General features: G+C 44.1%; 1 protein-coding gene across 1 annotated transcript in view; it reads left to right on the top strand.

The window, feature by feature from the left end:
* Positions 1–356: 356 nt before the first annotated feature.
* The window catches only part of LOC131139161 (insulin-like growth factor 1 receptor), a 65,049-nt gene continuing 40,552 nt past the window's right edge, over positions 357–24,853 (top strand). The window contains exons 1-2 of the mRNA XM_058088476.1: positions 357–1,283; positions 17,631–18,188. Of these exons, the coding sequence (XP_057944459.1) occupies positions 1,190–1,283; positions 17,631–18,188 (652 nt within the window). The 5' untranslated portion in view covers positions 357–1,189. The remainder of the gene's footprint in view (positions 1,284–17,630; positions 18,189–24,853) is intronic.

Genomic DNA, 24,853 nt, shown 5'->3' on the forward strand with positions numbered 1-24,853 from the left:
ACAAACCGCATTCTTAATATACTACAATAATATGGGGAATTTATATGTTTAATGAAAGAAAGTTTTTTCTCTTTACATTGTGTATTTTGTTGTAACTTTCTTCTTTTTTTAAAGAATTGAATTAATTTCTAAATAAAAACATCAGTGCACTTTGGACACTCCTGACATGCAGCAGTGGCCAACTTTGATCCAGAGATGACGTAATGTAACATATTGCTTGTTTAATATTGTTATTACAAGCATATTTTCAAAAGAAATACATTTAATTCGCAATGGTTGGGCTGAACTCAAGCGGGAAGAGGAGAGCGACGAGGTACGCGCGAAGGATGGAGTGAGGTTTCTTCGCGTACGGAGACGATCTTCACGAGCGGCGTTGTGTTTACAGGCAGACTGCAGACGGAGAGACGGAGACAGTGCGCCTACCTGTGCTGTGTATTCATCTCGTCTGGCTCCGCTAACGCAGTCTTGCTCGTCTGGGCAGTTAGATATCTCTCAGGGGGTGTTCAATCCTGCCGGGAGGCTTTTAATTTTAAAGATATTTAGCCTCCCGTTAGCGGTGGCGATGAATTGCAGCCACAACAACAACGCGGTGAGTCCGTGCATGATGAGGGGCTGAGGAGGAGGAGAAGAGGGAGGCTGCGGTTTGAAAACCACACTCTGAATATTTTTCACACAAACTCGGCTTCTTTTTCTTTTTTTGTATGCCACCAGTCAAGATTTAGGATTATTTTTCTCGCCGTTGTCGGCCTAAACCCATTCTGAGGCTCTTAAGGAGGATCGTCCACAGCAGCGTGGACGCTATGCGTTCCCCCCTCAGATATGGAGCGTGAAGATGCGGATTACAGAGGAATCCCCACCGATCGTTTAGCCGAATTGGTTCCACCGCCTCCATCTACACCGGCTCTTTTTCCCCAGAGCTGAAGAGGGGGGTGTGGGCACTTTTATCCCAGATTGGGTGTCAAAGCGCTGATTTTCCGAGCGCGGTTCCGGCGGCACTCGTGAGCGAGCTAACAGCGCTAGCTTGTTAGTGCTAACCATTAGCCCCATTAGCCGGCTAACGGCTAAAAGGCGCTGGCTCAAGCTTTAAAGGCTTTTTTTTTTTACTCCAACAAAGGAAAAACCCGAGTGGGTCTGCACGGACCATCACCCGTTCATTCACAGGTGTTGGGAGGATTTCACTTCCCCAGGAATGCGGGCTCGAATGGAAGGAAGGAGCCGCTTGACCTTGTTTTGGGGTCTGATGCTGGCTGTGTCGTCCTGCCTCCGGCCCGCCGCCGCAGAGAGTAAGTCAAGCTGCTGCTGCTCCACATGGGCAGACCTCCTTTTCATTTCACGTCCTTATTTTTGGAAAATTCCTCCTAAATACAAGCCCAACATGGGATAAAGGGGGATTTTGTGCATGACTAAACAGTAAAGTGGCTGCACCACATGACGAGAACAATGCTTTCGGCTATTGTGCTTTTATTCTGAGCAATCACATAATAATAACAGTATGTCGTATGTGTATATTTTGGAACTCTGTGATGCTTTTGCGGTCTCGTTTATGTAAGTCACAGGTACGGATCATTTAATAGTGCATATACTGTGTCTGATCAATGTGAAGATCATAACACTTACAGAAACATCCAATCGGCTTGCACTGAAGTCATGCAGTTCAGCCCACAGCCAATAGGGGGCGTATTTGTACGATATGGTGCAGGGCCCATCAACCACGGGACCCGATTAGGCCTCAGAAGTCATGGAAAAAACCCCACCTTTTGTTAACCGCATTTAAGCTTGTTAGCTGTCATTCAAGTGTCAAACAAGTTCAGCGGGGTAAATATGTCAAAATGGTTTAAATTTGGTGACAAAGGCGAGTGAAGGCAAAGATACACCTCATGCATCTCTTAACATTTTTAGTGGACGTGCAAATGTAAAAGGAAGTCATCCACTATTCCGTTCACAGACATTAGAGAGAGTATTTGTGTGACGCTACCGTTGGACGTTCAGTGTAAAAGTGTAAAAAGAAGTGAACCGCTGTTAAAGGTGACAATTCAGTATGAATTTTGTTCTTTATCCTGCCTTGTTATTCCTTGTTTAGGCTTCTTTTGGAACAAATGTCACATTTAAAAGGCCAAAGACAAAGCAAAACATGGCGTTAGCGCCTTCCGGCTAGCGATGATGCCCGACCAGGTGTCGCCCGTTAAATTTGAGGCCTGTAGCTCATGCCGATGTTTTGGGCGCAAACTCTCATGTAGATCTTCTATCACGTGGCTATAAAAGTTTTTCAAAGCGACTTGTCGGTGAGTCAACGGAGGAAGACGGTCAGGCTGCGTGGATTCAAACCACTTTTTTGTTGATTCTGACTCAGTGTGGTGAAAGGGGGGACCTGCAAGACGAGGAAAAAATGTGTAAGGTGTCAGTAATGGAGGGGAGGGGGGGGTGTAGAAAAGAAAAGGTAACAAATTGAGTCAACATGGCCTTGGCTTGCAATCTTTTATTGCTGCATTGAATGTGAATAGGATGCTGTATACCATAAATGATGTACACATAAATCAAACGTTACCGGATGTACCTGTTCCAGTAACCCTGCCATATTAGTATGTAATATTCAAATCAGCAGCATACTGACACATATTGACACAGCCGTGAACTAATGAAATGTTAGTGGAAGTTTGTAGAACATACCAGTAGTTGAAGCCACGGTCGCCATTATTTACTGTAATTAGCAGAGTTAGCAGCAGCAGTTGACAAAATAAGTCATGTCTGTAGATTGTTACAGTTTCTAAATGACACACCACTTTTGTAGTTATGTAAATATTGTTGTGTATTTCGTCAATTAGTGTCAGAAGTCCCACAGTAGTTTATTGGAAGCTGCTTGTCCAAAAATCGAGCTGGAAGTTTGACAGGCTTTAATACTAAAGAGCTGACTTTGTCCCTTTTTCTATTGTGTGCATATTTTGAAATAGTTTATAGGTGTTTTTTTTGATGTTGTGTAGTTTGATTGGTAAAAAACAATCCTGGGTTTACAGTGGTACCCTGGTTAATACTCGCCCCTGTGAGAGAGTTTTTTTTAAATTTTGCTAAAGTTTTGCCTGGTTTGCGTTGGTCTTTATTGCTCTCTGGTTCTACCATATCTTACTTATTGTGTGGAAATATGGGCTAATAACTATAAAAGCAATCTTCACTGGCTAAATGTACTGCAAAAAAGGCCAGTAAGGATAATTCATAATGCCGCCTACAGAGAACATACTAACTCCTTATTTGTAAAATGACAAATACTTCAACTTGTTGATATAGTTCATCTTCAAACAGCTAAAATAATGCATAAGGCTAAAAATAAGCAATGAGCTAAAAATGTCATCCAATACTTCTCTACAAGAGAGGAGAAATATGATCTCAGGGAAGAAGTACATTTGAAACACTTCTATGCTAGGACTACGTTATGCTAGCCATAGCATTTCAGTATGTGGAATCAAACTATGGAATGGATTGAGTAAGGAAATCAAACAATGCACAACGATGAGCCAATTCAAGAAACAATACAAGCAGTTGATGTTTGCTAAATCCAAGGATGAAGAGTCTTGAACCAGTCATGATGTGCTATATATATCACTATATTGACACGCACTATGGTACACATTATGGCATTGGATGCTCATATCACCCAGTACTTTGGTACGAGGTACATTATTAAAAAAAAACAAACAAAAAAAACCTTAAACTGTATTACGGAAAGCAGGAAGTGAACAAATGTAAGCGTTAGTGATTGTAAAAGTACCAGATGGAGGGGTAGGATTTAATAAGCTTTGCTTCTTCCTACTCCTTTTGGACATGTGGAACTGGGAACTGATTATGGGATGCACTCAATTGGAATCTGATGCATGTTCAAATGAAATTAAACCATTTCCATAAAGTAGCATCCGATTTTGCTTACGTTGCCATCTTGCCATGCATGCCTGTGAGCGTGCAATGCATTGTGGGCATTGTTAGGACAACAGAGTTTGTATCAGACTTGTAGTTACGTACACAATGTAACAAACACCCGAGCCGCACAAAAGAGAAAGGTGATGGACAGTACCGAGACAAGGGTGCAAGACCTCCGAATTTTCCGTCTTAAAGAGAAGAGCGTTGTCATTTCAGAGGTATGTAAATGTGACCTTGTGGCTCCGTCATCATACACGCCTACTCCGGTTCCCGCGTAACAGTCTATCAAACTGTGACATTCTGCCTTTCTCTTTACATCCACGAGACTAATTTCTGGTTCCAACAGAAAAACATTCAAACCGACTGTAGCATGTTGACGGCATCCGCAGTCAAACTTAGCACACGTCACCACACATAATTATTGTCTATAAAATATGTTTTCTGTTAACATTTTTGGATGTCTGGACAGGATTCATTGGATTTATTTATTATTTCCATGGGAAAATTTGCTTTGGTTAGAGTCCGTTTTGGTTTGAGTCCAATCTTCTGCAACCGATTGACGTTAACTAAGGCACCACTTTATGTTTGGTCTTTTCCTGACTGATGATTTGATGTTACTGGAATATCCTAATCTTATTGAGTAGCCCTGATATAAAGTGTCATTGCATCCTGTAAAAAGTCATTGTTGTAAATACACACACAATTTCATGTTGACAGAGTACAGGAACTTTGAAAGCCCAATAAAAATCGTTACCTTTGGTGTCGGCCACCGTCACGCTCGTGAATTAGCTTGGGAAGCACTTTGAGCACCTTCTGTTTTGCTTCTAACGTGCACACCTTAGCATGACAGGATTAGCGCTGTTGGAATATTTAGCATTTTCTTTGGCTTTTATTGCATGACACTGCATTGTCTGGTCTAGACGTGACTACTAAGGGACCGGTGTGTCTTCAGAATTTTACCCGGTACCTGTGATGGACGTTTAAGTGGGATGGTGAGGTCACATAGTCGGTCAGCTGATAAGACTGAAGAGGCGATGGAGTATTTGTCAGATTGTGTCCAGGTAGATGCTTCATAGACACGCAAGGAGGTTCTGCATGTTTTGCTGTTCCATGTTACCATCCATACTGTGAACCGGGCCTCTCTCAGTGACACGCTGGGGAGGGGCGGTCTGGTGGGGTTGAACCGGGGTCTGCGGGGTTTAAAATAGAACAAGCCAAAGTACATTCGCATGCAAACAGACCGAGTTCTGTTGATGGGAAAAGAGTGAGGAGCCTGTGAGACGTAGCGTTCCGGCCTCCGCTGTTAGCCCCAGCGGTCACAGGACAAACGGGGAGCGCTCCAGCAAAGGTTCCCCCTGTCGCTATCTTTCATTAATGACCTGCTCCCATCTAAAGCGTCCTTGTGTGGTTGAGCTCTTTAACGTTCCTGCTGTATTCCTTGGGGCCGTGAGGGGAATCTTGTCACTGTAGCTTGACCGGGTCCAGACTTGCTGTTGCCGCACATCCAGCTGATTACTGTTTAACCGTCCAGAAGTCTGCTCACACATTACTCCTGACCCTTGCCTGTCATTTGGAAAGGTATTTACCAGCGTGTTCCCTCTCTTGGCTGCTCTGACGGCAGCAGGACAAGCGTGAGGAGCAAAGACACTCACTGGATTGTTTTGTCAGAGACGAGAGCCTTTTGCATCCTTCTGGTCTTTACAGGCTTTCAAGTGGATTTCCTCTTGATGGCCTGTGGACAGTCGGAGCGTCCAGACCAGCTGGGAGAAGGTTATCAGGAGTAAATATGTGATGTGGCGGCCTGTCAAAGTTGACAAGATCAGCTTGTGTACGCAGCTGTTTAAAATGTGTTAGCACGGGGCGGGGACGAGAGGAGGTGCGATTAAGCTGTGACACCTGCCGTCATCGCTGCCTTTTCACTCTGGGGGCGTACTCGCACGAATCGTGGGGGTGCAGACCGCCAGTATGTAATGGAATTTAAAATCGATAGGGCTTAAAAACTGACAGAATTGACAGAAAATAATTGAGAATCACGGCACTGGGCCAGCCTTAACGTGCTTGGGCCCACTTCATGCTTAAAGTCCTGCACCTATGCACCTGCTCAGGTCTGGAACACTTCCCCTACGTTGGTACAAGTAGACTAGGTGGGCGAGGGCACGCACGGTTGCATAGATTGCGAATGCGATTGCTCCTCGCAAGGTGTTAAAGATTTCAGTTCAAATGACTCAAAATATAATCCAATAGTCAAAACCCACAGCTTGCTTATCACCCATAATATCTGGACTATGGAGTGCACCGACCTAGAAGCCCCACCCACTCAATTTAAATAGAAAAAAAATTGTATATGTATTCGCCAGTGTCCATGTTGTAACGTAAGATATTTAGTACACAGAAGGATGGGACACCGATCGTTTTGATGAAATGCTTTTGTCGGAACAGCGTGTTGTAAAATGGCTTACACAGTGCTGAAGAGCCAAGTTAAACAGTAGCCTCTTCCTCCTCCAGGCAGCTAAAACCACTCAGATTGTCTTGACAAGCATCCCGATTGAACAACTTCATCATTTCTTCGTCACACACTTTGTCAGCCTCTCTCTCGCTCCTTTGTTGTCGCTCTTCATTGTCTCCATTTGACTGGAGCTAATTCATTCAGTCCAGCCTTTGGAAACCCATTGGTGATAGTGGATGGTTGCCGGTCCGAGTAGTCCAAATATAAGATGTACAGTAAACCTCGGATATATCGGATTCAATTGTTCCCACTGGTTTTGTCCGATATAAGCGAAATCCGTTATATGCGTATACCGGAAAATGTCCGTTTTACGCATATATCGGATTTATATCCGGTATATGCGTAAATGGGATTTTATCCATTATAAAAAGGCACTTCCTTGACTATGTTTCCAATGTACCTGGACGCGCAGGCAACGCTGCAAACGCTGCAAATGACGTCGTATAGCGGCCTGTCACGATTCGGCGAATCGGAGCGCCACGATGCGGCCATCCGATATATGCCAGGGAAATTTCATGGAAATGCATTGGAACGGGACTGGAGATTTTGTCCGAAATAGGCGAAATCCGTTATAAAAAATCCGATATATGCAATGAATTTTTATTGGAAATGCATTACAGAAAAATTGGTTCTTTTTTATCTGTCCGTTGTGAGCGAATTTCCGATATATCCAAGTCCGCTATATCCGAGGTTTACTGTACAAACTTATGACTCATGACGCATTGCATAAGATTTCAAAGACTGCGTTCTAAGCATCGTGGGAACTGTATTGTTTAGCCATAAATTAGCCGCATCACTGCACCAAAAGCAGGATTCAAAGCATGGCAAAAAAGTAGCGGCTTATACACAAGAAGTTACGCTACGTTTGTTTATGTAATAAAGACACACCATTTAATGCGCAAGATTGATGCTTTTGAAAATAAGTAAGGACAACTTCTACGTTTCACCGTGGAAATAATCTGAATGACTCGTAATAAGACCGGAAATAATCCACAAAGGGAATCATGCCCAAGTCTAGCACACCACAAATGGCTTAAGCACGCATTTTGCCTCGTCGTTGTGCCGCAGTTAGCCGCGGCAATGCGTGTCATTGATATGTCATGCCTGAAAAAGTCGAAAAGTAGTTTACGAACTATTTGTGCACTCACTTTTACGCACTCACTATCAGACCGAAAAGGGTGCGCATTGGCACGAAATGCCACCCTCCTGCACTTATTTACACCAAAGACAAGTCCTGTTAAGTCGAGTGTACACATTTTGCCCGTAGGGTATACATTGTCACTACCACTTCCTGCTTTCGGAAAAATACTTGTGGGTAGTAGGCATGGGACGATAATGAATAAAAAACATTATTTACGCAATAAACGAAAATAGACTGGATAATTTGTCATGAGCATGCTTGTTGGTTTTCCTCAGGAAGAACAACCGTATGAACGGAGTGAGCCCTTTTGTCAGCCATATAGTCTTTGTCTCAGTGTGTGTAGGCGGGGCCGCTTCTACAATTCTATATGACTGCAATTTTCCTGACTTTGTGGATTATTATTCTTATTATTATTTCGAGTTATTTCGTCTCTAGATGGCGGAGGTGTTCATTCGCTACTCATGCTAGTGAAAGTTGCCCCAGGTGGGTTTGACACTTGTATTATTATTGAGTGTTTGTATGTAGTTCATCATTGCCATGAGTCCCGGTATTACAGGCATTCAATACTCCGGCTACATTGCGAGTGTTCTGGCCCCCCTCTTTCAATTGCAGGCAAAGTGTGCCAAATATAATCACAGATCAGAGCGCTCACACCGGCCAAACGCGCCAGATTTTACGGTGGTGTGAAGTGGGCCCGAGCACGGTACGAGCTTGAGCGTCCCCTCAGTTTGATCTGAAATTGTTGAGCATCCCCCGCCCCTTCCCAAGCGCAATGGGATTCAGTTCCCATGAAAGACGGCCCATGCCGGCGCCACAGCGAGGCCACAGAGGGCGAAGCTCGGGGGCGGCGCTGACGTAACCGTGCGTCTGTCATACACGTCGGCGTGTCTGGATTGTTTGAACAGGTATGCTCATTGCTGAGGGTTGTTGACTGTGAGCACTGACAAGTAGATTAGAGACATAACTGCCATACCAGCACACTGCCGGCCTTAAATCACACCCAAGGCTTTTTTAGAAGACACTCTTCTGTCCTTCTCCGCGGAGAAGACCCAAACTCTCAGTGGCGTATGTTTGGAGGAGAGGGAAAAAAAGGACTTCCCGCTCTTCAAACCTCGTCGTCCGTGAGAAGCCAGTTGGTCCCAATTAAAGAGCAAACACAAACAAAGAGCATACACATTAAGAGCATTTTAGCAGGGCACCGGCCCGCTGTGACTCACCATGCCTGGCGTCAGCAAGCTTTGACGTTGAAGTCACTCGCGAGGTTGAAAGAGGTCATTTTGTCTGCGTCGTTTATTTAGTGCGACAAAACATGCTTTTGTGCTTTCAACTATAGGACGCCGTAGAACCACTTAAATGGAGCTAGATTTCCCAAAGATTGGACGGGAAGCTGAGAGGCCTCGGCCACGTTGAAAGGCATTTTGGAACTTTCACAGCCAGTGAAGGGCACACTCGCATTGGGCCACCTGCGCTGGGCTTGGGTTACCAAGTGTGGTAGCCTTACCTGGCCCCGGCACCGAAGGGGTGGGCATGGTGTGGGTGGCCTCAAATGCAAAATGAATGACAACAACCACCTAGCATGGTGGAACAGCTGTAGACGTTGTTGTATGGCCTGAATAAGGGCGGTGCAAACCAATTTGGTTTGCCATGGTACGGTCTCTTTTCCACCGTAGTGTGAATGCACATTTACTTTAAATATTGTATCGCAATGTCAAACGGTTTAAGATGCCACTGACACGCCATGATACATGATGAGTTAATCCGTAAATACTAAGGGTGTCGTTAGACAGCCGACTAGCGAGACAAGACGATGCACGAGATTGGGTCCACGAGAACAAGATTTAACATTTATTCGAAGAAAAGTACAATGAAAAAATATGACTGGGATAGCAAACTTTTATTTAACTGAGTCACAAAACATTGCAGGTGCATTTTGAAATATTTATTGCCCCACAAATTGATGTTAAATGATATTATTATCAACATTTATTGAGTAATAGTAGTGTATAACGTGTCATATATTGTCTCGCAGGCAATTGTATTGTCTCTCAAACATATGCAGCATTTCTGGACTTGCTGGCTTTTCAATGAGCAGCATTTCTTGTGTGAGCGGTGTAGCAAAATAATACTCTGAAGTTCGCATTGTTAGAACTTCAATGCAGACTTCAGCTCATTTGCATAGTCACTTCCTTGATGCGATAGACCATTGGACAATTTTGCCGGAAGGTCAGCTACTCTAAACATTTCTACAAAATCCTCGTTAGAATGTCGTTAGAATGTCGTATTCTCGTGTTAAACCATGCCAAAGTTTCAGATAATGAGCTTTGCACATTTGGAAGTGAGCCCTGAAAGAAGTTTGGGATGGGTCAAAACGCTCGCTTTCAAAAGGCGTGGTAAAACTACCCCTTTGTGATGTCACAGAGAGGCGGACTTCCTGATATGAGCGTGGCTGTAAGCCATATCAATTTTCCGCCCTCCCCCAAACGCTGCTTTCGCTGTTTAATTGCTAGCAATGGCTCAAAAAGGAAAGTCACACTTGTTTACAATTCCGAAAGACGCCACCATCGGGCACAAGTGGTTGGAGTTCCTGATTCGCTACCCGCAAAAGAAATGCATTTGAATCTTTCAACGGCATTTCACACTGGACTGTTTAGTGAACATGGGCCAGTATGCAGCTGGACTAGCTGACAAACCTATCTGACCAACGTTACTTGATCGTGTGGAAGAGTCAGAAGGGCAAGCAGTGGTTATTTTGTAACTGTGGTTATTTTGTAAGTCATGGAGCAAAAGCGTTTGTCTGTGTAGCATTATAGAGTGTGCATACAGGAAGCGGTGGTTGCTAATAGCCTTTCCCACCCCAATTAGTGGCTTTACCCGAGTTTTTTTACATAGTGGTAGTCCATCAAAACACCTTCCACGTTACTGATGTTGTGTAAAACCTAACGCTAATATGCTAAAGCTACTCACCATTGAGAGACGCCTTGAAGTAAAATCATTTCTTGAGAAACTTCGGACTGTCCAGTCTCTACTTCCGGATCGGAAGCTGCTCTACAGGAGTCCACAACTCATTCCAAAGGGCGCAAAATGAGCATAATAGATCCCCTTCCAGGATGGAAATGTTGGCAAATGAAAAGTGACATCATACTTTTCATCTGTGACAATAGCAAGCGTTGGGTCGGGCTGTAAATGGTTATCAAAGCTCGCCATCTGAATATCGGATGGATCTTTTCCAACGGAGTCATTTGTGAAACCGTGTCGAGAAGATTGGGAATAGGTTCTCGCTGCCAGAAGGAAGGTTCAGCGTGTTCTTTTTTTCGACGGAGAAGAAAACCGTGTTCCCGCCTCCAGACGGAAAGAGAAACATTTCATGTTCCTGAAGAAAATCCAGCACATTAGAAGAAGAGCATATCATGTTGTCTTGGAACTCTCTCTCATCTTGTAAAATCTGCCATATTTACTTTCAACTGTTTATAATGTTTAAACAATTAATATTAACTTGAAATCTGCTCTGCATTATATTTTATAATGGTTTTCAACTATTTAGCATGCATTGCAGCATTCCTTTCATAAGGGTTGATCGGTTATGGGATGCAGGGGCTAGCCAGCCACATGGTCAAAACGTATTTTAGCGTTTCAGCCTCTCATCCACGTGGAAATGACCTTCCGGGTAAGCTAAAACGGGTTTCATAGTGGGAACATCTGGAAAAGCCCGGCTCCTTGTTCCCGTATAGACGTGAATTTGCTGTTTTTTTTTAAATGATGATGTGTCACTGTCACGTGACCGAAACCGAGCTTTGGCGACAAAATATATGAAACTTTGGAGCGCGATGCCGTCATGTTTTCTTTTCTTATACTCTGAAAATGGCTCGTAGAAGTAATTCAACATTGTCGTAAGTCTAGACGAGTCTTGGACCGGATGCAACGACAGTAAAACCTTGTACGCAAACCTCATTATACCAAAAATTCAGTATGGAGAAATTTCCGTCCCATTTCAAGAAAAAACTTTAAAAATACGAGAAATCCAAAATGCTGCCCCAAAACCGCAGCCGTCTTTCGCAGAATTCATTTGGTAGCATAAGATGAAGGCGTTGTTGTTTGTTGTGCCCTCCCATTGGCTGTCTCGGTTATCTACCGGGATCCTCAGTGATGCCACTCATCGGAGTGTTGTTCTAGAAGAGCGTACCGAGTTTTTGTGTTGTGAATTTTGAGTATTTTCTTTTTTTTTTAACATTTGTGTCCATGTAAATGATTATGTTGTCATGAAAGAACATATTTATCTGTTAAGTTAAGTTGTGGAATTGGATGATTCATTGTGGTTTTTTTCAAAGCCGAAAATGGATGCACTACTTGGCAGAAACCAGGAGAGGCGCTGATTTCGTCCCAACGACTTTATGGTCTTTAGCGAGACATAGCGTGACTTACTGTGCGATTCCCTGAGTCTTCCAGCTAGCGGCCAAGAATGCACACGACAACACTTTCAGCTTTGCTGATCGAATGCACACAATTGTTCAATAACAATTGGAGAGCTGCATGAACTCCAGAGCGGGACAGAGAACCTGCAAGCCGGCCGCTGTGACTTTCTTCATGACTCACCGGCTGGTGTTTTTCGCAGCCGCTACGGCCTCCGCGTTGCTGTGGGTGCCGCCAGCGCGTTGTTCATGGTGTGGCATAGGGGCGGGTGTAGAAGTCAGAAACGCTGCGTCTATCATCACACCACAGCAAACGGATGAGGGCGGCGCTGGTGATTCAAAGCCTCAGAGCGAGCGCATGTCCGTACTGTACAGGATCACCAGAGGATGAAAGAAACACTGTTTGATGCCTGCGTCACCTGTTTGATTTCAAAGTCCAGACTTGTCTTCTCTGCTCCGAGATTAACAATTGCATTCCTCTTTTGTGGCTGCTTTTGCTTCTCTCTAGCTAAGCCAGGCGTGCTCATTAAGTCGATCGCGATCTACCGGTCGATCGCGGAGGTGGTACTGGTCGATCGCTGGTCGATCGCAGCGTGACATTAAAAAAATATCATCCCAGCATCAATGCCGTCACTTGATTGACATACAGGGCAGCCATTCAGATGACAACTGAATGTTGCCCTTCGGGCGACCAATCAAATCAAACAACGTCTCTAAGTGCAGCAGAACTTACGATGTCAGCCTATCATCCATCCCCGTTACTTGATTGACATACAGGACAACCAGTCAGATGACAACTGAATTTTGACCTTTAGGTCACCGCTCATGCGTAAACAACGATGCAAAGTGCTAAGCTAGTCGGCGAATTGCGAGATTTTAAAGCCCTCGCTAAAGTTTATGGTCACTAAAATGAGTGAAGGAGCTGGACCAAGTAAAAAGGCAAAAAACATATCACTTCCATACGGATATGGAATATTATACGGATATTATGATACGGATATTATCCATGACTGATAAACATTTGGAAGTGTGCTTGAGGCTGGCTATCAGCAGCTACTGTCCGGACTATGCATCCCTGGCTGGTTCAATTCAGTGCAAGTCATCAAAGTAAACTCAGGTAATTACAAAAAATGTTAATAGTTAATTATGTGTGTTTTGCAATATTGGCTCATTTGGTTATGTAAGGTACATCAACATACATTGTACGTACAAATAATCCTCAATACATTTGAAAATAAATAGATGTTTTGCATTTTTGTAGTGGGTAGATCATTTTGACTCGGTCATTTTAAAAGTAGCTCGCATGCTGAAAAAGTGTGAGCACCCCTGAGCTAAGCCTATCAGGGACGGTGGCACAATGCTGGATTGACTCGGATCCAAGACAACGCTGTACAAGGGATGACGACCAATCTTTTAAACGATAGTTATTAGAGGACTTCATGGAGGACCATTACTTTAAAATTAGCATCATTTTATTTCTTCATATTTCAATCATATTTGGGCTGCACGGCGGTCGAGTGGTTAGCGTGCAGACCTCACAGCTAGGAGACCCGAGTTTAATTCCACCCTTTGCATGTTCTCCCTGTGCGTGCGTGTGTGGGTTTTAAATGGGGTTTTGAATGGGAATGTGGGTTTTCTCCGGGTATAAAAATCACATTATTTTAGTCGCATAATGTTGAAGAAGGGCTGCACGGCGGTCAAGTGGTTAGCGTGCAGACCTCACAGCTAGGAGACCAGGGTTCAATTCCACTCTCTGCCATCTCTGTGTGGAGTTTGCATGTTCTCCCCGTGCATGCGTGGGTTTTCTCCGGGTACTCCGGTTTCCTCCCACATTCCAAAAACATGCTAGGTTAATTAGCCACTCCAAATTGTCCATAGGTATGAATGTGAGTGTGAATGGTTGTTTGTCTATATGTGTCCTGTGATTGGCTGGCCACCAGTCCAGGGTGTACCCCGCCTGTCGCCCCACAGCTGGGATAGGCTCCAGCATCTCCCGTGACCCTTGTGAGGGTAAGCGGTAGAAAATGAATGAATGAATGATTTGGTTGAGCTGGTTTCATAATTATACCTCTTGAGTGTTAAGTTGGTGTGTGATGAAGAACACGAACACATTCCAAAAACATGCTAGGTTAATTGACTCCAAATTGTCCATAGGTATGAATGTGAGTGTGAATGGTTGTTTGTCTATACGTGCCCTGGGATTGGCTGGCCACCAGTCCAGGGTGTACCCCGCCTCTGGCCCGAAGACAGCTGGGATAGGCTCCAGCACACCCCGCGACCCTCGTGAGGATAAGCGGTAGAAAATGAATAAATGAATGAATCATATTTCATAGCTGCTCGCCACTTGTTTGATGGCATCAAAGTCAGGACAAACACAGGGAGGCGTTTTTTCAATATCATGGCCCCCATTTATGGAAGAGTCTGTCAGAGGACCTCAGGGCTGCAGAGAATCTGTAGGTCTTCATCTTTGATCCGGTTTATATTGATCCACCCATCCATCCATTTTCTGTGCCGCTTATTCTCACTATTCCACTGTCGTTCTGCTCAATACAACACTGGCTTTGAAGCAGGAGTTCAGAACATAGTTCAGAACAAGATAAACTCTCCCATGTCAATAAAGCGAGTGCAAACGCTCATCTTTGCTTCATATGCGCCAAATTCATGTATTAGCATGATGTCATGAGCAAAACACAACTAACCCTTTGAAGAATAAGGACATTGTGAAATGCTTTGGTGAATCATTTTTTTTGTACAGCGGCTTATTTGATCTCCTACGCAGTATTTGGCTTCACGCACGCATGGCCTTTCTTTAATGTGGTCACTCCTTGTTGACAGCTTAACAAGTCGGGCACAGTAAATCAACAGGCAGCGTGACTGGAGGTGGACATAATGGGAACAATGACCCCCCCCCCCCCCAGGCATGGCTTTAAAAAAAATTCCAAATAAATAAATGGCGCTGCAATTGAGCTTGACCCCAAGCTCGTGTTTGTTTTGTCGCACCGTGCAAACATATTCTGTCAACACTTGCGCAGGAGTGTGCTGTCAATATTTGGAGAATGTATTGGATAAACCTGCTGTTTATAAATAGTCCTTCACTTCAGGAATGAGCTTCATTGTTTTTGCTTGAAATAAACTCATTTATTTTGTAGCGCCGATACTATGTATTGTGGTACAATGTCGGGAAATTGTAATCCAATGTCCTTGCTAGATTCCATTGATTTGGTCAATTTTCACGTGTTTTCAAGTAACCTGCGTCACTGTTTGCTAGAGGTGTCACAAGAGTCCCGTTGGCACCAGGCCGGGGGCCATGGTAAATAAATGAATCGCACAATAAATTCAAATGCGGTAGTTAATATTATTTATTGCCATGTGCATCTGTTTTCTGCCATAGAACAACGGCATGGATGGAGTGAGCCCTTTTGCTAATCATGCGGTTTTGTCTCATGGGTGGAGGCAGGTCCGCTAGCATACACACAGCGTGCAGGAGAGTGTAACGTAACAGAAATGTACATGCATAGATTGCAGTATATTATACACATATATATAATTTTTTCATTGTGTCAGAGTGTCTCCTTCTGTTTCCATCCACTGAACACCTGACACAACCTGCATGTGCACGCAACCAAAACGCTCATAAACATGTGCACAGTTTGCACATGTCCCAAAGCTTTATTGTCTTTTGTAGCCAAGACATACAATGGAATTTGCCGCAGCAGCCCCGTTGAGCCTAGGTATTTTTTTTTTTATCGGTGGGGCATGACCATGAGTCAGATCTCGACATACGACATGTGCGGGGTGCACGTATTGCGCTCGACACACGCAGGAGTCTACAAATGCGACGTTGGAATATTTTTTTTGCCCAACCCCGATGCCAACAAAACGTAGAAAGTACCCATGTTGGCCGATAACGTAAATGTACGTAGAGTTGTTTTGATGGCCGGTCTACACTTCTAAAATGTGCACATCACGCCTGCGCCCTCCGTGTGCTTGTGGTGTTGTTTTTGCATGTAGACCAGCAAAGAATGGAAATATATGAAAGGATCATTTGGAAGCGGTAGGATCAATATAATCATATGCACAAATGGAGGCAAACCAAGTCTACAAGCTGGTGTTGATTGTCCCTACGTCTCTAGCTGGTTTTCTATTTTGGTTATGTTGACAACCTCTTGTGTTGATGCAAGTCGGAGAGGCACCAACCTAAATGACGTAATTATTTCCTCGTGTCCGCTAGGATCACCACTTTGTGACCGCTGTGTGAAACGCTGTGTGTCGCGGAGCCAAATCATAAAAAAGACTTTAATGTCATCACTTCTTGACACTTACACGTGATAAATGTCAGATTTTGTGAATGAATTCAGTAGAAAGACTGTAAAGTAATCCAAGAAGTCAAAAGCTGCGGTATGTAACTGTTGCTAGTTTGTTTCATAAAAGAGCAAGATGTAGAGCTGCTCTATAGGGAAACATATCCTTAAGTGACTTGTGTTGTGCTCTGGCACTTTAGAAAAAAAAAAGAACTGGACTGCCTGGAGGTGGGGGCGCCACCGTAACATAATGGTAGGGGAAACGCAGCATTGGGTTACCTTGAACGCTGCATTACTCCACTTGTAGCTATTGGCAGTTGTTTTCCTTATTTACTGGTGTGTTCAGGTCCCCTTTCCACCCTCGTGCTTTTGATTTACCTCATTCTCTGTGGGTGTGTTTTTTGCGGAGACTTATGTGTTTACGGATATTACGTTCATATCTGATTTTTATCCACATTCAGTATGTTCAGTAAGTTTGCAGCCTCTGATATATTTCATATCATGATATCCAATTTGTATCTACATTTAAGTAAGGCCGGAGTGTTATATCGGATTTTGTCAAGTTTATTCTAAATTATTTCAATTATTTGTACAAATTACATCGTACATTGTTCATATTTGATGCCATCTATTTATTCTCCACATTATAATTTATAATTTATAATTTATAATTTATAATTTATAATTTATAATTTATAATTTATAATTTATAATTTATAATTTATAATTTATAATTTATAATTTATAATTTATAATTTATAATTTATAATTTATAATTTAGGGCGGCACGGTGGTCTAGGGGTTAGCGCGCAGACCTCACAGCTAGGAGACCAGGGTTCAATCCCACCCTCGGGCATCTTTGTGTGGAGTTTGCATGTTCTCCCCGTGCATGCGTGGGTTTTCTCCGGGTACTCCGGTTTCCTCCCACATTCCAAAAACATGCTAGGTTAATTGGCGACTCCAAATTGTCCATAGGTATGAATGTGAGTGTGAGTGGTTGTTTGTCTATATGTGCCCTGGGATTGGCTGGCGACCAGTCTAGGGTGTACCCCGCCTTACGCCCGAAGACAGCTGGGATAGGCTCCAGCACCCCCGCGACCCTCGTGAGGAAAAGCGGTAGAAAATGAATGAATGAATGAATTTATAATTTATTATTTATAATTTATTATTTATTATTTATTATTTATTATTTATTATTTATTATTTATTATTTATTATTTATTATTTATTATTTATTATTTATTATTTATTATTTATTATTTCGTTGGCAATTTCACTGCTGTGTTATTGTGCAATGACAATAATGAAAGTCTATCTATCTAATGCTGCCGTGACCCAAAAACCTTGTTTTTTTCCCTCCCCACCTGCAGTTTGCGGTCCCAGCATCGACATCGGAAACGACATCAGCGAATTCCGGAGTTTGGAGAACTGTACAGTGGTGGAGGGCTACTTGCAGATTCTCCTCATCGGCGACAAGAACAACAACCAGGAAGTCTTCCGCTCGCTCAGCTTCCCCAAGCTCACCATGATCACCGACTACCTGCTCCTCTTCCGAGTGTCCGGCCTGGACAGCCTGAGCACGCTGTTCCCCAACCTCACGGTGATCCGCGGCCGCAACCTCTTCTACAACTACGCCCTGGTCATCTTCGAGATGACCAGCCTGAAGGACATCGGCCTGTACAACCTGCGGAACATCACCCGGGGCGCCATCCGTATCGAGAAGAACCCTGAGCTGTGCTACCTGGACTCCATCGACTGGTCGCTCATCATGGACGCCGAGTTCAACAACTTCATCACCGGAAACAAGCAGTCCAAGGAGTGCAGCGACGTGTGCCCGGGCATCATGCAGAACAACCCACAGTGCAGGAAGACCATGTTCAACAACAACTACAACTACCGCTGCTGGAACTCCAACCACTGCCAGAAAGGTAAGACCTTTATCGTAGAACTTGAGGCTAACGTCCGCACACCACGTCCCGATCGTGGTCCTCATTTCCTCCAAAAGTGGCCATAACTCCCCGCTTTATAGGCGCCTTGCTGCTGTTGTTTTGTTGCGCTGTTGTTCTCACCTGCACGGAACGCGGCAAGGAAAGCAGTAAATGGACCTTCATGTGAACACGCCCTTTCATTTACTTTTTATGGACGCCGCTTTTTCATTTTTAGATGACTCCTTTGTTGCTATATCGGTGGATGTGTTCTGTCGACTGACTCTCTGTGTGTGTGTGTGTGTGTTTGTGTGTGTGTTTGTGTGTGGGTCTGGCTCAAGCGTTTCCCCGGCGACCGGTGCCTCGCTGCGGACTCAGCATGTTGATGTTTTCGGTCTTGTGACAACATGGAACCGTCGCAGGAAAAGGCTGGGGTTTTGCTTAGGGTCCAGACACGTCCGAAGCAAGTCTGTGGGTTGGCGTTAAGACTGCCGGGGGCGGGGGGGGGGGGGGGTGCTGTTGGATGTGTGAGGTGTTGGATGGTTGATCTGCTACGGCAGGAAGCCTCATGAGAAGCTGATTTTTTCCAACTTTTTTCATCGGAACAATCCAAGGCTGATGAGATGGTTTTGATATTTTGGATTTTCGTGAACCTACCATAGATATGCTAATAAGTTATATGTATAAGTTATATTATGAGTTCAAAGATGTGCAGGTACTAGCTGCTCTATCAGAGTCCACAAGTCAATACAATGGTCATAAAATGAGCATGATCGGTCCCATTTAAAGTATGCTGCTTTTTAGAGCGTGTGTGCGGTCGTCTGGATTTGACAAGATTACAAAAAATGTCTCTAATCAGAGATAATTCAGTCAATTGTTGAAACCTACCCGGCAGTGTCGGCAGGATGTGAAATGTCCCCGTAGACGGCACATTTCTATGCTCCTTTCTGGACTGTACTTGATTAACATGCCGCTCACATGGACGTGCAGGTTAATAGTCCAGATGCATTATATGGCTCTAAATTGGCCCACTTTGCATAACGACTGCTTTTATTGTTCGTACTCCAAGTGCATTTTCCTGGCGGCGTACTTGACCACCTCGATCCTCACACTTGCTGGAGGGCTTAGTCCGAATGTCATTTCCACAAGCTGTCTTTTGTCAAAGTGTACATCACGTGCCAGGGCTCTACATTAAAACCAAAAACGACTTGCCCATGGGGAATCCTTAAGGTGAGAACTACTTGCCCCAACTTGCCCCATGTAAAATGAAAAGACTGCCATAATGATATCATCTCATTTTTAGTAAGCAGTGATATTTGTATGGGTGGCACGGCGGTCTCGTGGTTAGCGCGCAGACCTCACAGCTAGGAGACCAGGGTTCAATCCCCACCCTCGGCCATCTCTGTGTGGAGTTTGCATGTTCTCCCCGTGCATGCGTGGGTTTTCTCCGGGTACTCCGGTTTCCTCCCACATTCCAAAAACATGCTAGGTTAATTGGCCACTCCAAATTGTCCATAGGTATGAATGTGAGTGTGAATGGTTGTTTGTCTATATGTGCCCTGTGATTGGCTGGCGACCAGTCCAGGGTGTACCCCGCCTCTCGCCCGAAGACAGCTGGGATGGGCTCCAGCGCCCCCGCGACCCTCGTGAGGAAAAGCGGTAGAAAATGAATGAATGAATGAATGATATTTATATGTTGTGAACCACAATCAAACATTATTGAATAGACACATTTGTGTACTAGTAAAGTGTTTTCATCCAGAAAAAAATGCTCAATGGTCAAACAATAATTTGTGAAGCAAAGGTGATAAAAATCCACAGAGAAATGTAAGCGCTAGATTTTGTAGCTTGTGCAAAATCAGCACTTGGTATTGGATCTAATCGCTGGTGCTTCAAGCCATTTTTGTTTTTTAAGTAGAGCCCTGAGTGTCACTATCTAGTACAGAGGTAGGGAACCTATGGCTCGGGAGCCAGGTAGGGCTCTTTTGATGACTGTATCTGGCTCTCAAGCATTTCTTACCACAATAAAAATGCATTTTTGCTAACATTTTAAAGTAAACCATCACAGAAATGACTGTTAAAAATAATATTCAAAATCAACAACTTTCTTATGCATTTTAATTCGTCCATCTATATTCTGCTGCAATACGGCCAACTATATCTATCTTTCCTGATGATATTTTCCAGGTCAAACACCAAAACTTGATTATTATAATGCGGTAGTCTACCTCGGTCATTGAGATGTCAACATGTAAATATAAACTTTCCTCCTTTAGTCAAATAGCTAAAGCTGCAGAACCAAGCCTTCTGGTGAAGATGGCCAAAAGAATGAAATACGTGTACTGAATACGGTTCAAAACTATGCAGCAGCAAAAGTTGCATTAATGGCAGCAAGTATTAGATTTATTATTGGACACTGCGCTGCTCACGAAAGTATGCTGACCACACCCCATTGGCGTGGGGTAGTGTGCCTGGTCTACGTAATTAGAGCCCATTATATCTAAAACTGTTGGTCTTACATAAAAATGCACACATTTTATTGCATTCAAAATGTATATGGCTCTCACAGATACACATTTTAAAATATCTGGTCCTCATGGCTCTCTTAGCCAAAAAGGTTCCCGACCCCTGATCTAGTGTCACCACTGTTGTAATCTAGCACGGCCTTAATCCTCTTGGGAATAAAGAATACGGCACAGGTCGTTACTGGGATCCTTTTCCACTTCCATGATGACATCACTGGTGGAGCTGGTGGATGTTAAGACACCTTGTCATACATTCCGTCACCTACACGGCTTCCTCTGTCATTTCGGAGGTGTTTTTGGCCTCCTTATCGTGTTGGAAAAGTGCCCTGCGGCCCAGTTTATCCTTCAGAAGGTCAGAAGTACATGCTGGATTTCATTTTTCCCATCAGTGAACCGCAGCTCCTCCAGTGCCGGCAGCACTCGTATAGCCCTGGACCGTGTCGCGACCAGCATTATGGTATGCCTGACTGTTGGCAAGACGCGTGTTAACTTGTGTTGCTAGTTCCTCCCACAATGACCTGGACCACTTTGATATTTCTATATATAATATATATATAATATATATAATATCAGGACTTTTTGTCACTTTATTCTTGTCAATTTTTTATTTCTGCTGTTGTTTTTGTGTACTTTTCTATATTTAGACGTTATTCTCGTCACATAACTACACAACCGCACAGCCCTAGTGGACGCTTTGCCGCGTTACACCGCTCCACACCTGTTGCCTTGCGTGCAAACCTGCAGCCGGTCAAGCCGACGGCGCGTTCCGTCCAGCAGGCAGCCGTAGTCTCCAGGCCGCCATTTATCAAAACCCGACTCGAGTGAGCTCAGATGAGCCACTTTGAGGCATGACTGTGTTTTTGTGAGTCAGTCGCTGTGAAGTCAGCCAAACGTAGAGGAAGTGGAGCGGGACCCCGTGAAGACGCTGTCTGCCAGGCTCCAGAGGGAGTCTGTTAGCCCGGCAAATGGGCCATTGGTTGCAGCTTTAAAGAAGAAGTAGAAGAAGAAAGGGGGGGGGGGGGTGGAAACACACTTGATTTGATCACAAGCAGCACGAGCGCCGCCGCTCCCGCCAGCCGAGACGCCATTGTTGTGCCATTTATTAGGCGCCTAATAGGAGGCGGGTGAAGTCAGGAGAGAGTCATTGAGTTGTCCGCCGGCTGCCAAAGATCAGAGGCTACCTGCATGAGTGCCGTGTCTAATTGGACGCCATGAAAGCCTCGTTTGTCCGGACATGTCATTGTCTTTTTTTTTTTTTTATGGCGGCCATACTTCAAACGCAGCCAGCTCCTTGTGGATGGGCGCAATGGAGGGCCGTGTGACGGTGATAGCGAGTTGGCCCGTATCGAGCTTGGGTAATCTTATCTGAGATCTATTGTTTGAATGCGCCGCCGTCAGTTTCCAGACCAGGTCGTCCATTCATCAGCGCAATAAAAAGCCAGGACGGAAAAGAACAATTGGCATTTTGATTGAGTTCCAACATAAAGGATGTACTCATTCATAAAGCCGAGACAGAAGGATCTTCAAAGTCTGTTTGCTCTTCTGGGAAAGTCACTTTTTGTAATATTTGCGGTCAGGGCGGCATTCTTCTGTGTTTACGTCCCCTATTTGTCTTTTGCTGTTTTTCTCACGTTATCAACTCGCAGGTTCTCCTCTCATGACGGGGTCGTGTCCGCGCATGCGGGGGTAAACACGGCGTTTTCAACCTCACACGCTGGGAAAAAAAAATGTAGGGAGGTGTTTTTCCGGTGCTTTGTATCTCAGGAGGAGATGAAAGCACATCATTAAAGTACAAAGGAAGTCTTCTGGGATTTACTGGAAGGAATTTTTTGTATTTTTAACCTCTGCCCACAGGGAATACACATAAAACCAGAAGGATGGGGTTGTTGCTCAGCCTGCCATTAGCTTAATTTACCGTCTTTTGCATGTCAGGGTTGCTTGTTTAATTTGCTAGTGTTTTTCTTTACTACTGTCCTTATTTGTAGCCTGCACAACTGGATGAAATGATGCTTGACATCATTGGTTTTTATTGACGTCGAGGCTTCTGCTGTAGTTGTCTGAATGTAGCCTTGGTGCGAGAACACACCGTTTTATATGTCTGTAGCTTTAATGCTAAATAGCCGTGTTTCTCCACGCTAGTCTCCGACAAGAGAGTGTGCACTTACCCACTCCTTCCACGTAAAAGAGGCCATATATCGGATACAACAGCAAAGCGGTAAGGATCGAGACAAGCACCACTAGCATAGCTACGTGAGCTAAAGCGCTAACATTACACTCGTGCTTTAACAGCACCCTAATGCTAGGTTAGCCTGTTTGCGGAATTAAAAAAAACGTCAAACTACAATATACACGAATTGAGGGGGGGGCTGATATCGTGAGAGTGAAGCAAACAAGTGAGGGGATGATATACAGTAAACCTCGGATATATCGGAAATTCGCTCACAACGGACAGATAAAAAAGAACCGATTTTTCTGTAATGCATTTCCAATAAAAATTCATTGCATATATCGGATTTTTTATAACGGATTTCGCCTATTTCGGACAAAATCTCCAGTCCCGTTCCAATGCATTTCCATGAAATTTCCCTGGCATATATCGGATGGCCGCATCGTTATGCTAATCTTGTTGATGTCACTGGCTATTGTCTTTCTCCTGGCTCCAGATTTAGGACAAATATAAAAGTGAGTGACGTCAATAATACTAGCACAGCAGTGAATGAGATCTTAACCTCACTATTGGAAATAACGTAGGCCTGACGGGCGTAACAGGGCCTAGCTTAATTAACAATTTGTTATGCTCAGAGTCCAATAAAGTTCAATTCTCATTACCTTACGTCTCTTTTCATTGCCCAGTCCAGGTTCCACATTGGAAACATAGTCAAGGAAGTGCCTTTTTATAACGGATAAAATTCGATTAACGCATATATCGGATTTATATCCGGTATATGCAAAAACGGACATTTTCCGGTATACGCATATAACGGATTTCGCTTATATCGGACAAAACCAGTGGGAACAATTGAATCCGATATATCCGAGGTTTACTGTAGTATCTTTCTTAGGTTTGATGCTTAGGTTTGACCCATTCATGTCATCAAAGAGTCACTTTTGCACATTAGGGGACCTTTTAAGTGGCCTCAAAAGAGCCGTGCTTTTTAGAAGTGGCTTGCTTGGGTGGAGCTAAACACCGCCGACTGTCGATTGGCCAACAGAGAAGAGTTTTCTTTTAAAACAACCCCAAACAAAAACAAATGCCTTTTAAAGAAATACGGTGTGCAGCAGCGTCGGAAACATTGCCGGCAGTAAGTCGGACCTTTTTCCAGGCAGGTTTGGACTCCGCCAGGGCTGCCCTTTGTCACCGATTCCGTTCATGACTTTTATGTACAGAATGTCTCGGTGCAGCCAGGGTACTGATGGGATCCGGTTTGGTGGATGCGAATATCCGAATGTGAAGCGTCTGGGATGAGAATCTGCACCTTCCCAGTCTGAGTCTGTGTCGTGTCCGAGTCGCCTGGAAACGGAATTCTCCGATCCTGCCCCAAGTAGAGGAATTTAAGTACATCGGTGTCTTATTCACGAGTGAGTGAAGGATGGAACGCGAGATGGATTGGTGGTGCGTCTGGATCGGTGTTGACAAAAGCCAAAGCTCTAAATTTATCGGTCGAGTTTCTTTCTTCTAAGTTTCTAAATGAGATTTTCCCAAATTTCCTTTGTCGGGTGGCTTCTTGACCAGAATTCCACAAATTTTCTAAATGGTAAATATGCAGGGTTCCACTGTATTTATGTTTCTGACTTTGCTGCTGCCGTCCCACCTACACCCGTGTAATGGAAATGTAAGCCTGATCAGGGCCGGCCTGATTACTGTACTGAACTGTGCCCCTCGGTGGAAACGTGGTTTTAGAGACCAAAAGGGTTTGCGGTATGCTAGTAATGAACTTCTTTTCCTATACATGAAGAACATAACATACTGAAGAACCACACAGGACCTGGATTCACCCGTTGTATCACGCTCTGGCTCCATGCTACATGTCACCACCCATCAATGTTTACATTACAGCGGAAAGAGGACATGAAAACAGATTTCCAGTATATTTTCCCCCCCACAACTTCAAAATCTCGATCCCAAGCCATTGCAGACCACGT

The sequence above is a fragment of the Doryrhamphus excisus genome, chromosome 12 (genome assembly GCF_030265055.1).
Source record: "Doryrhamphus excisus isolate RoL2022-K1 chromosome 12, RoL_Dexc_1.0, whole genome shotgun sequence".
NCBI lineage: Eukaryota > Metazoa > Chordata > Actinopteri > Syngnathiformes > Syngnathidae > Doryrhamphus > Doryrhamphus excisus.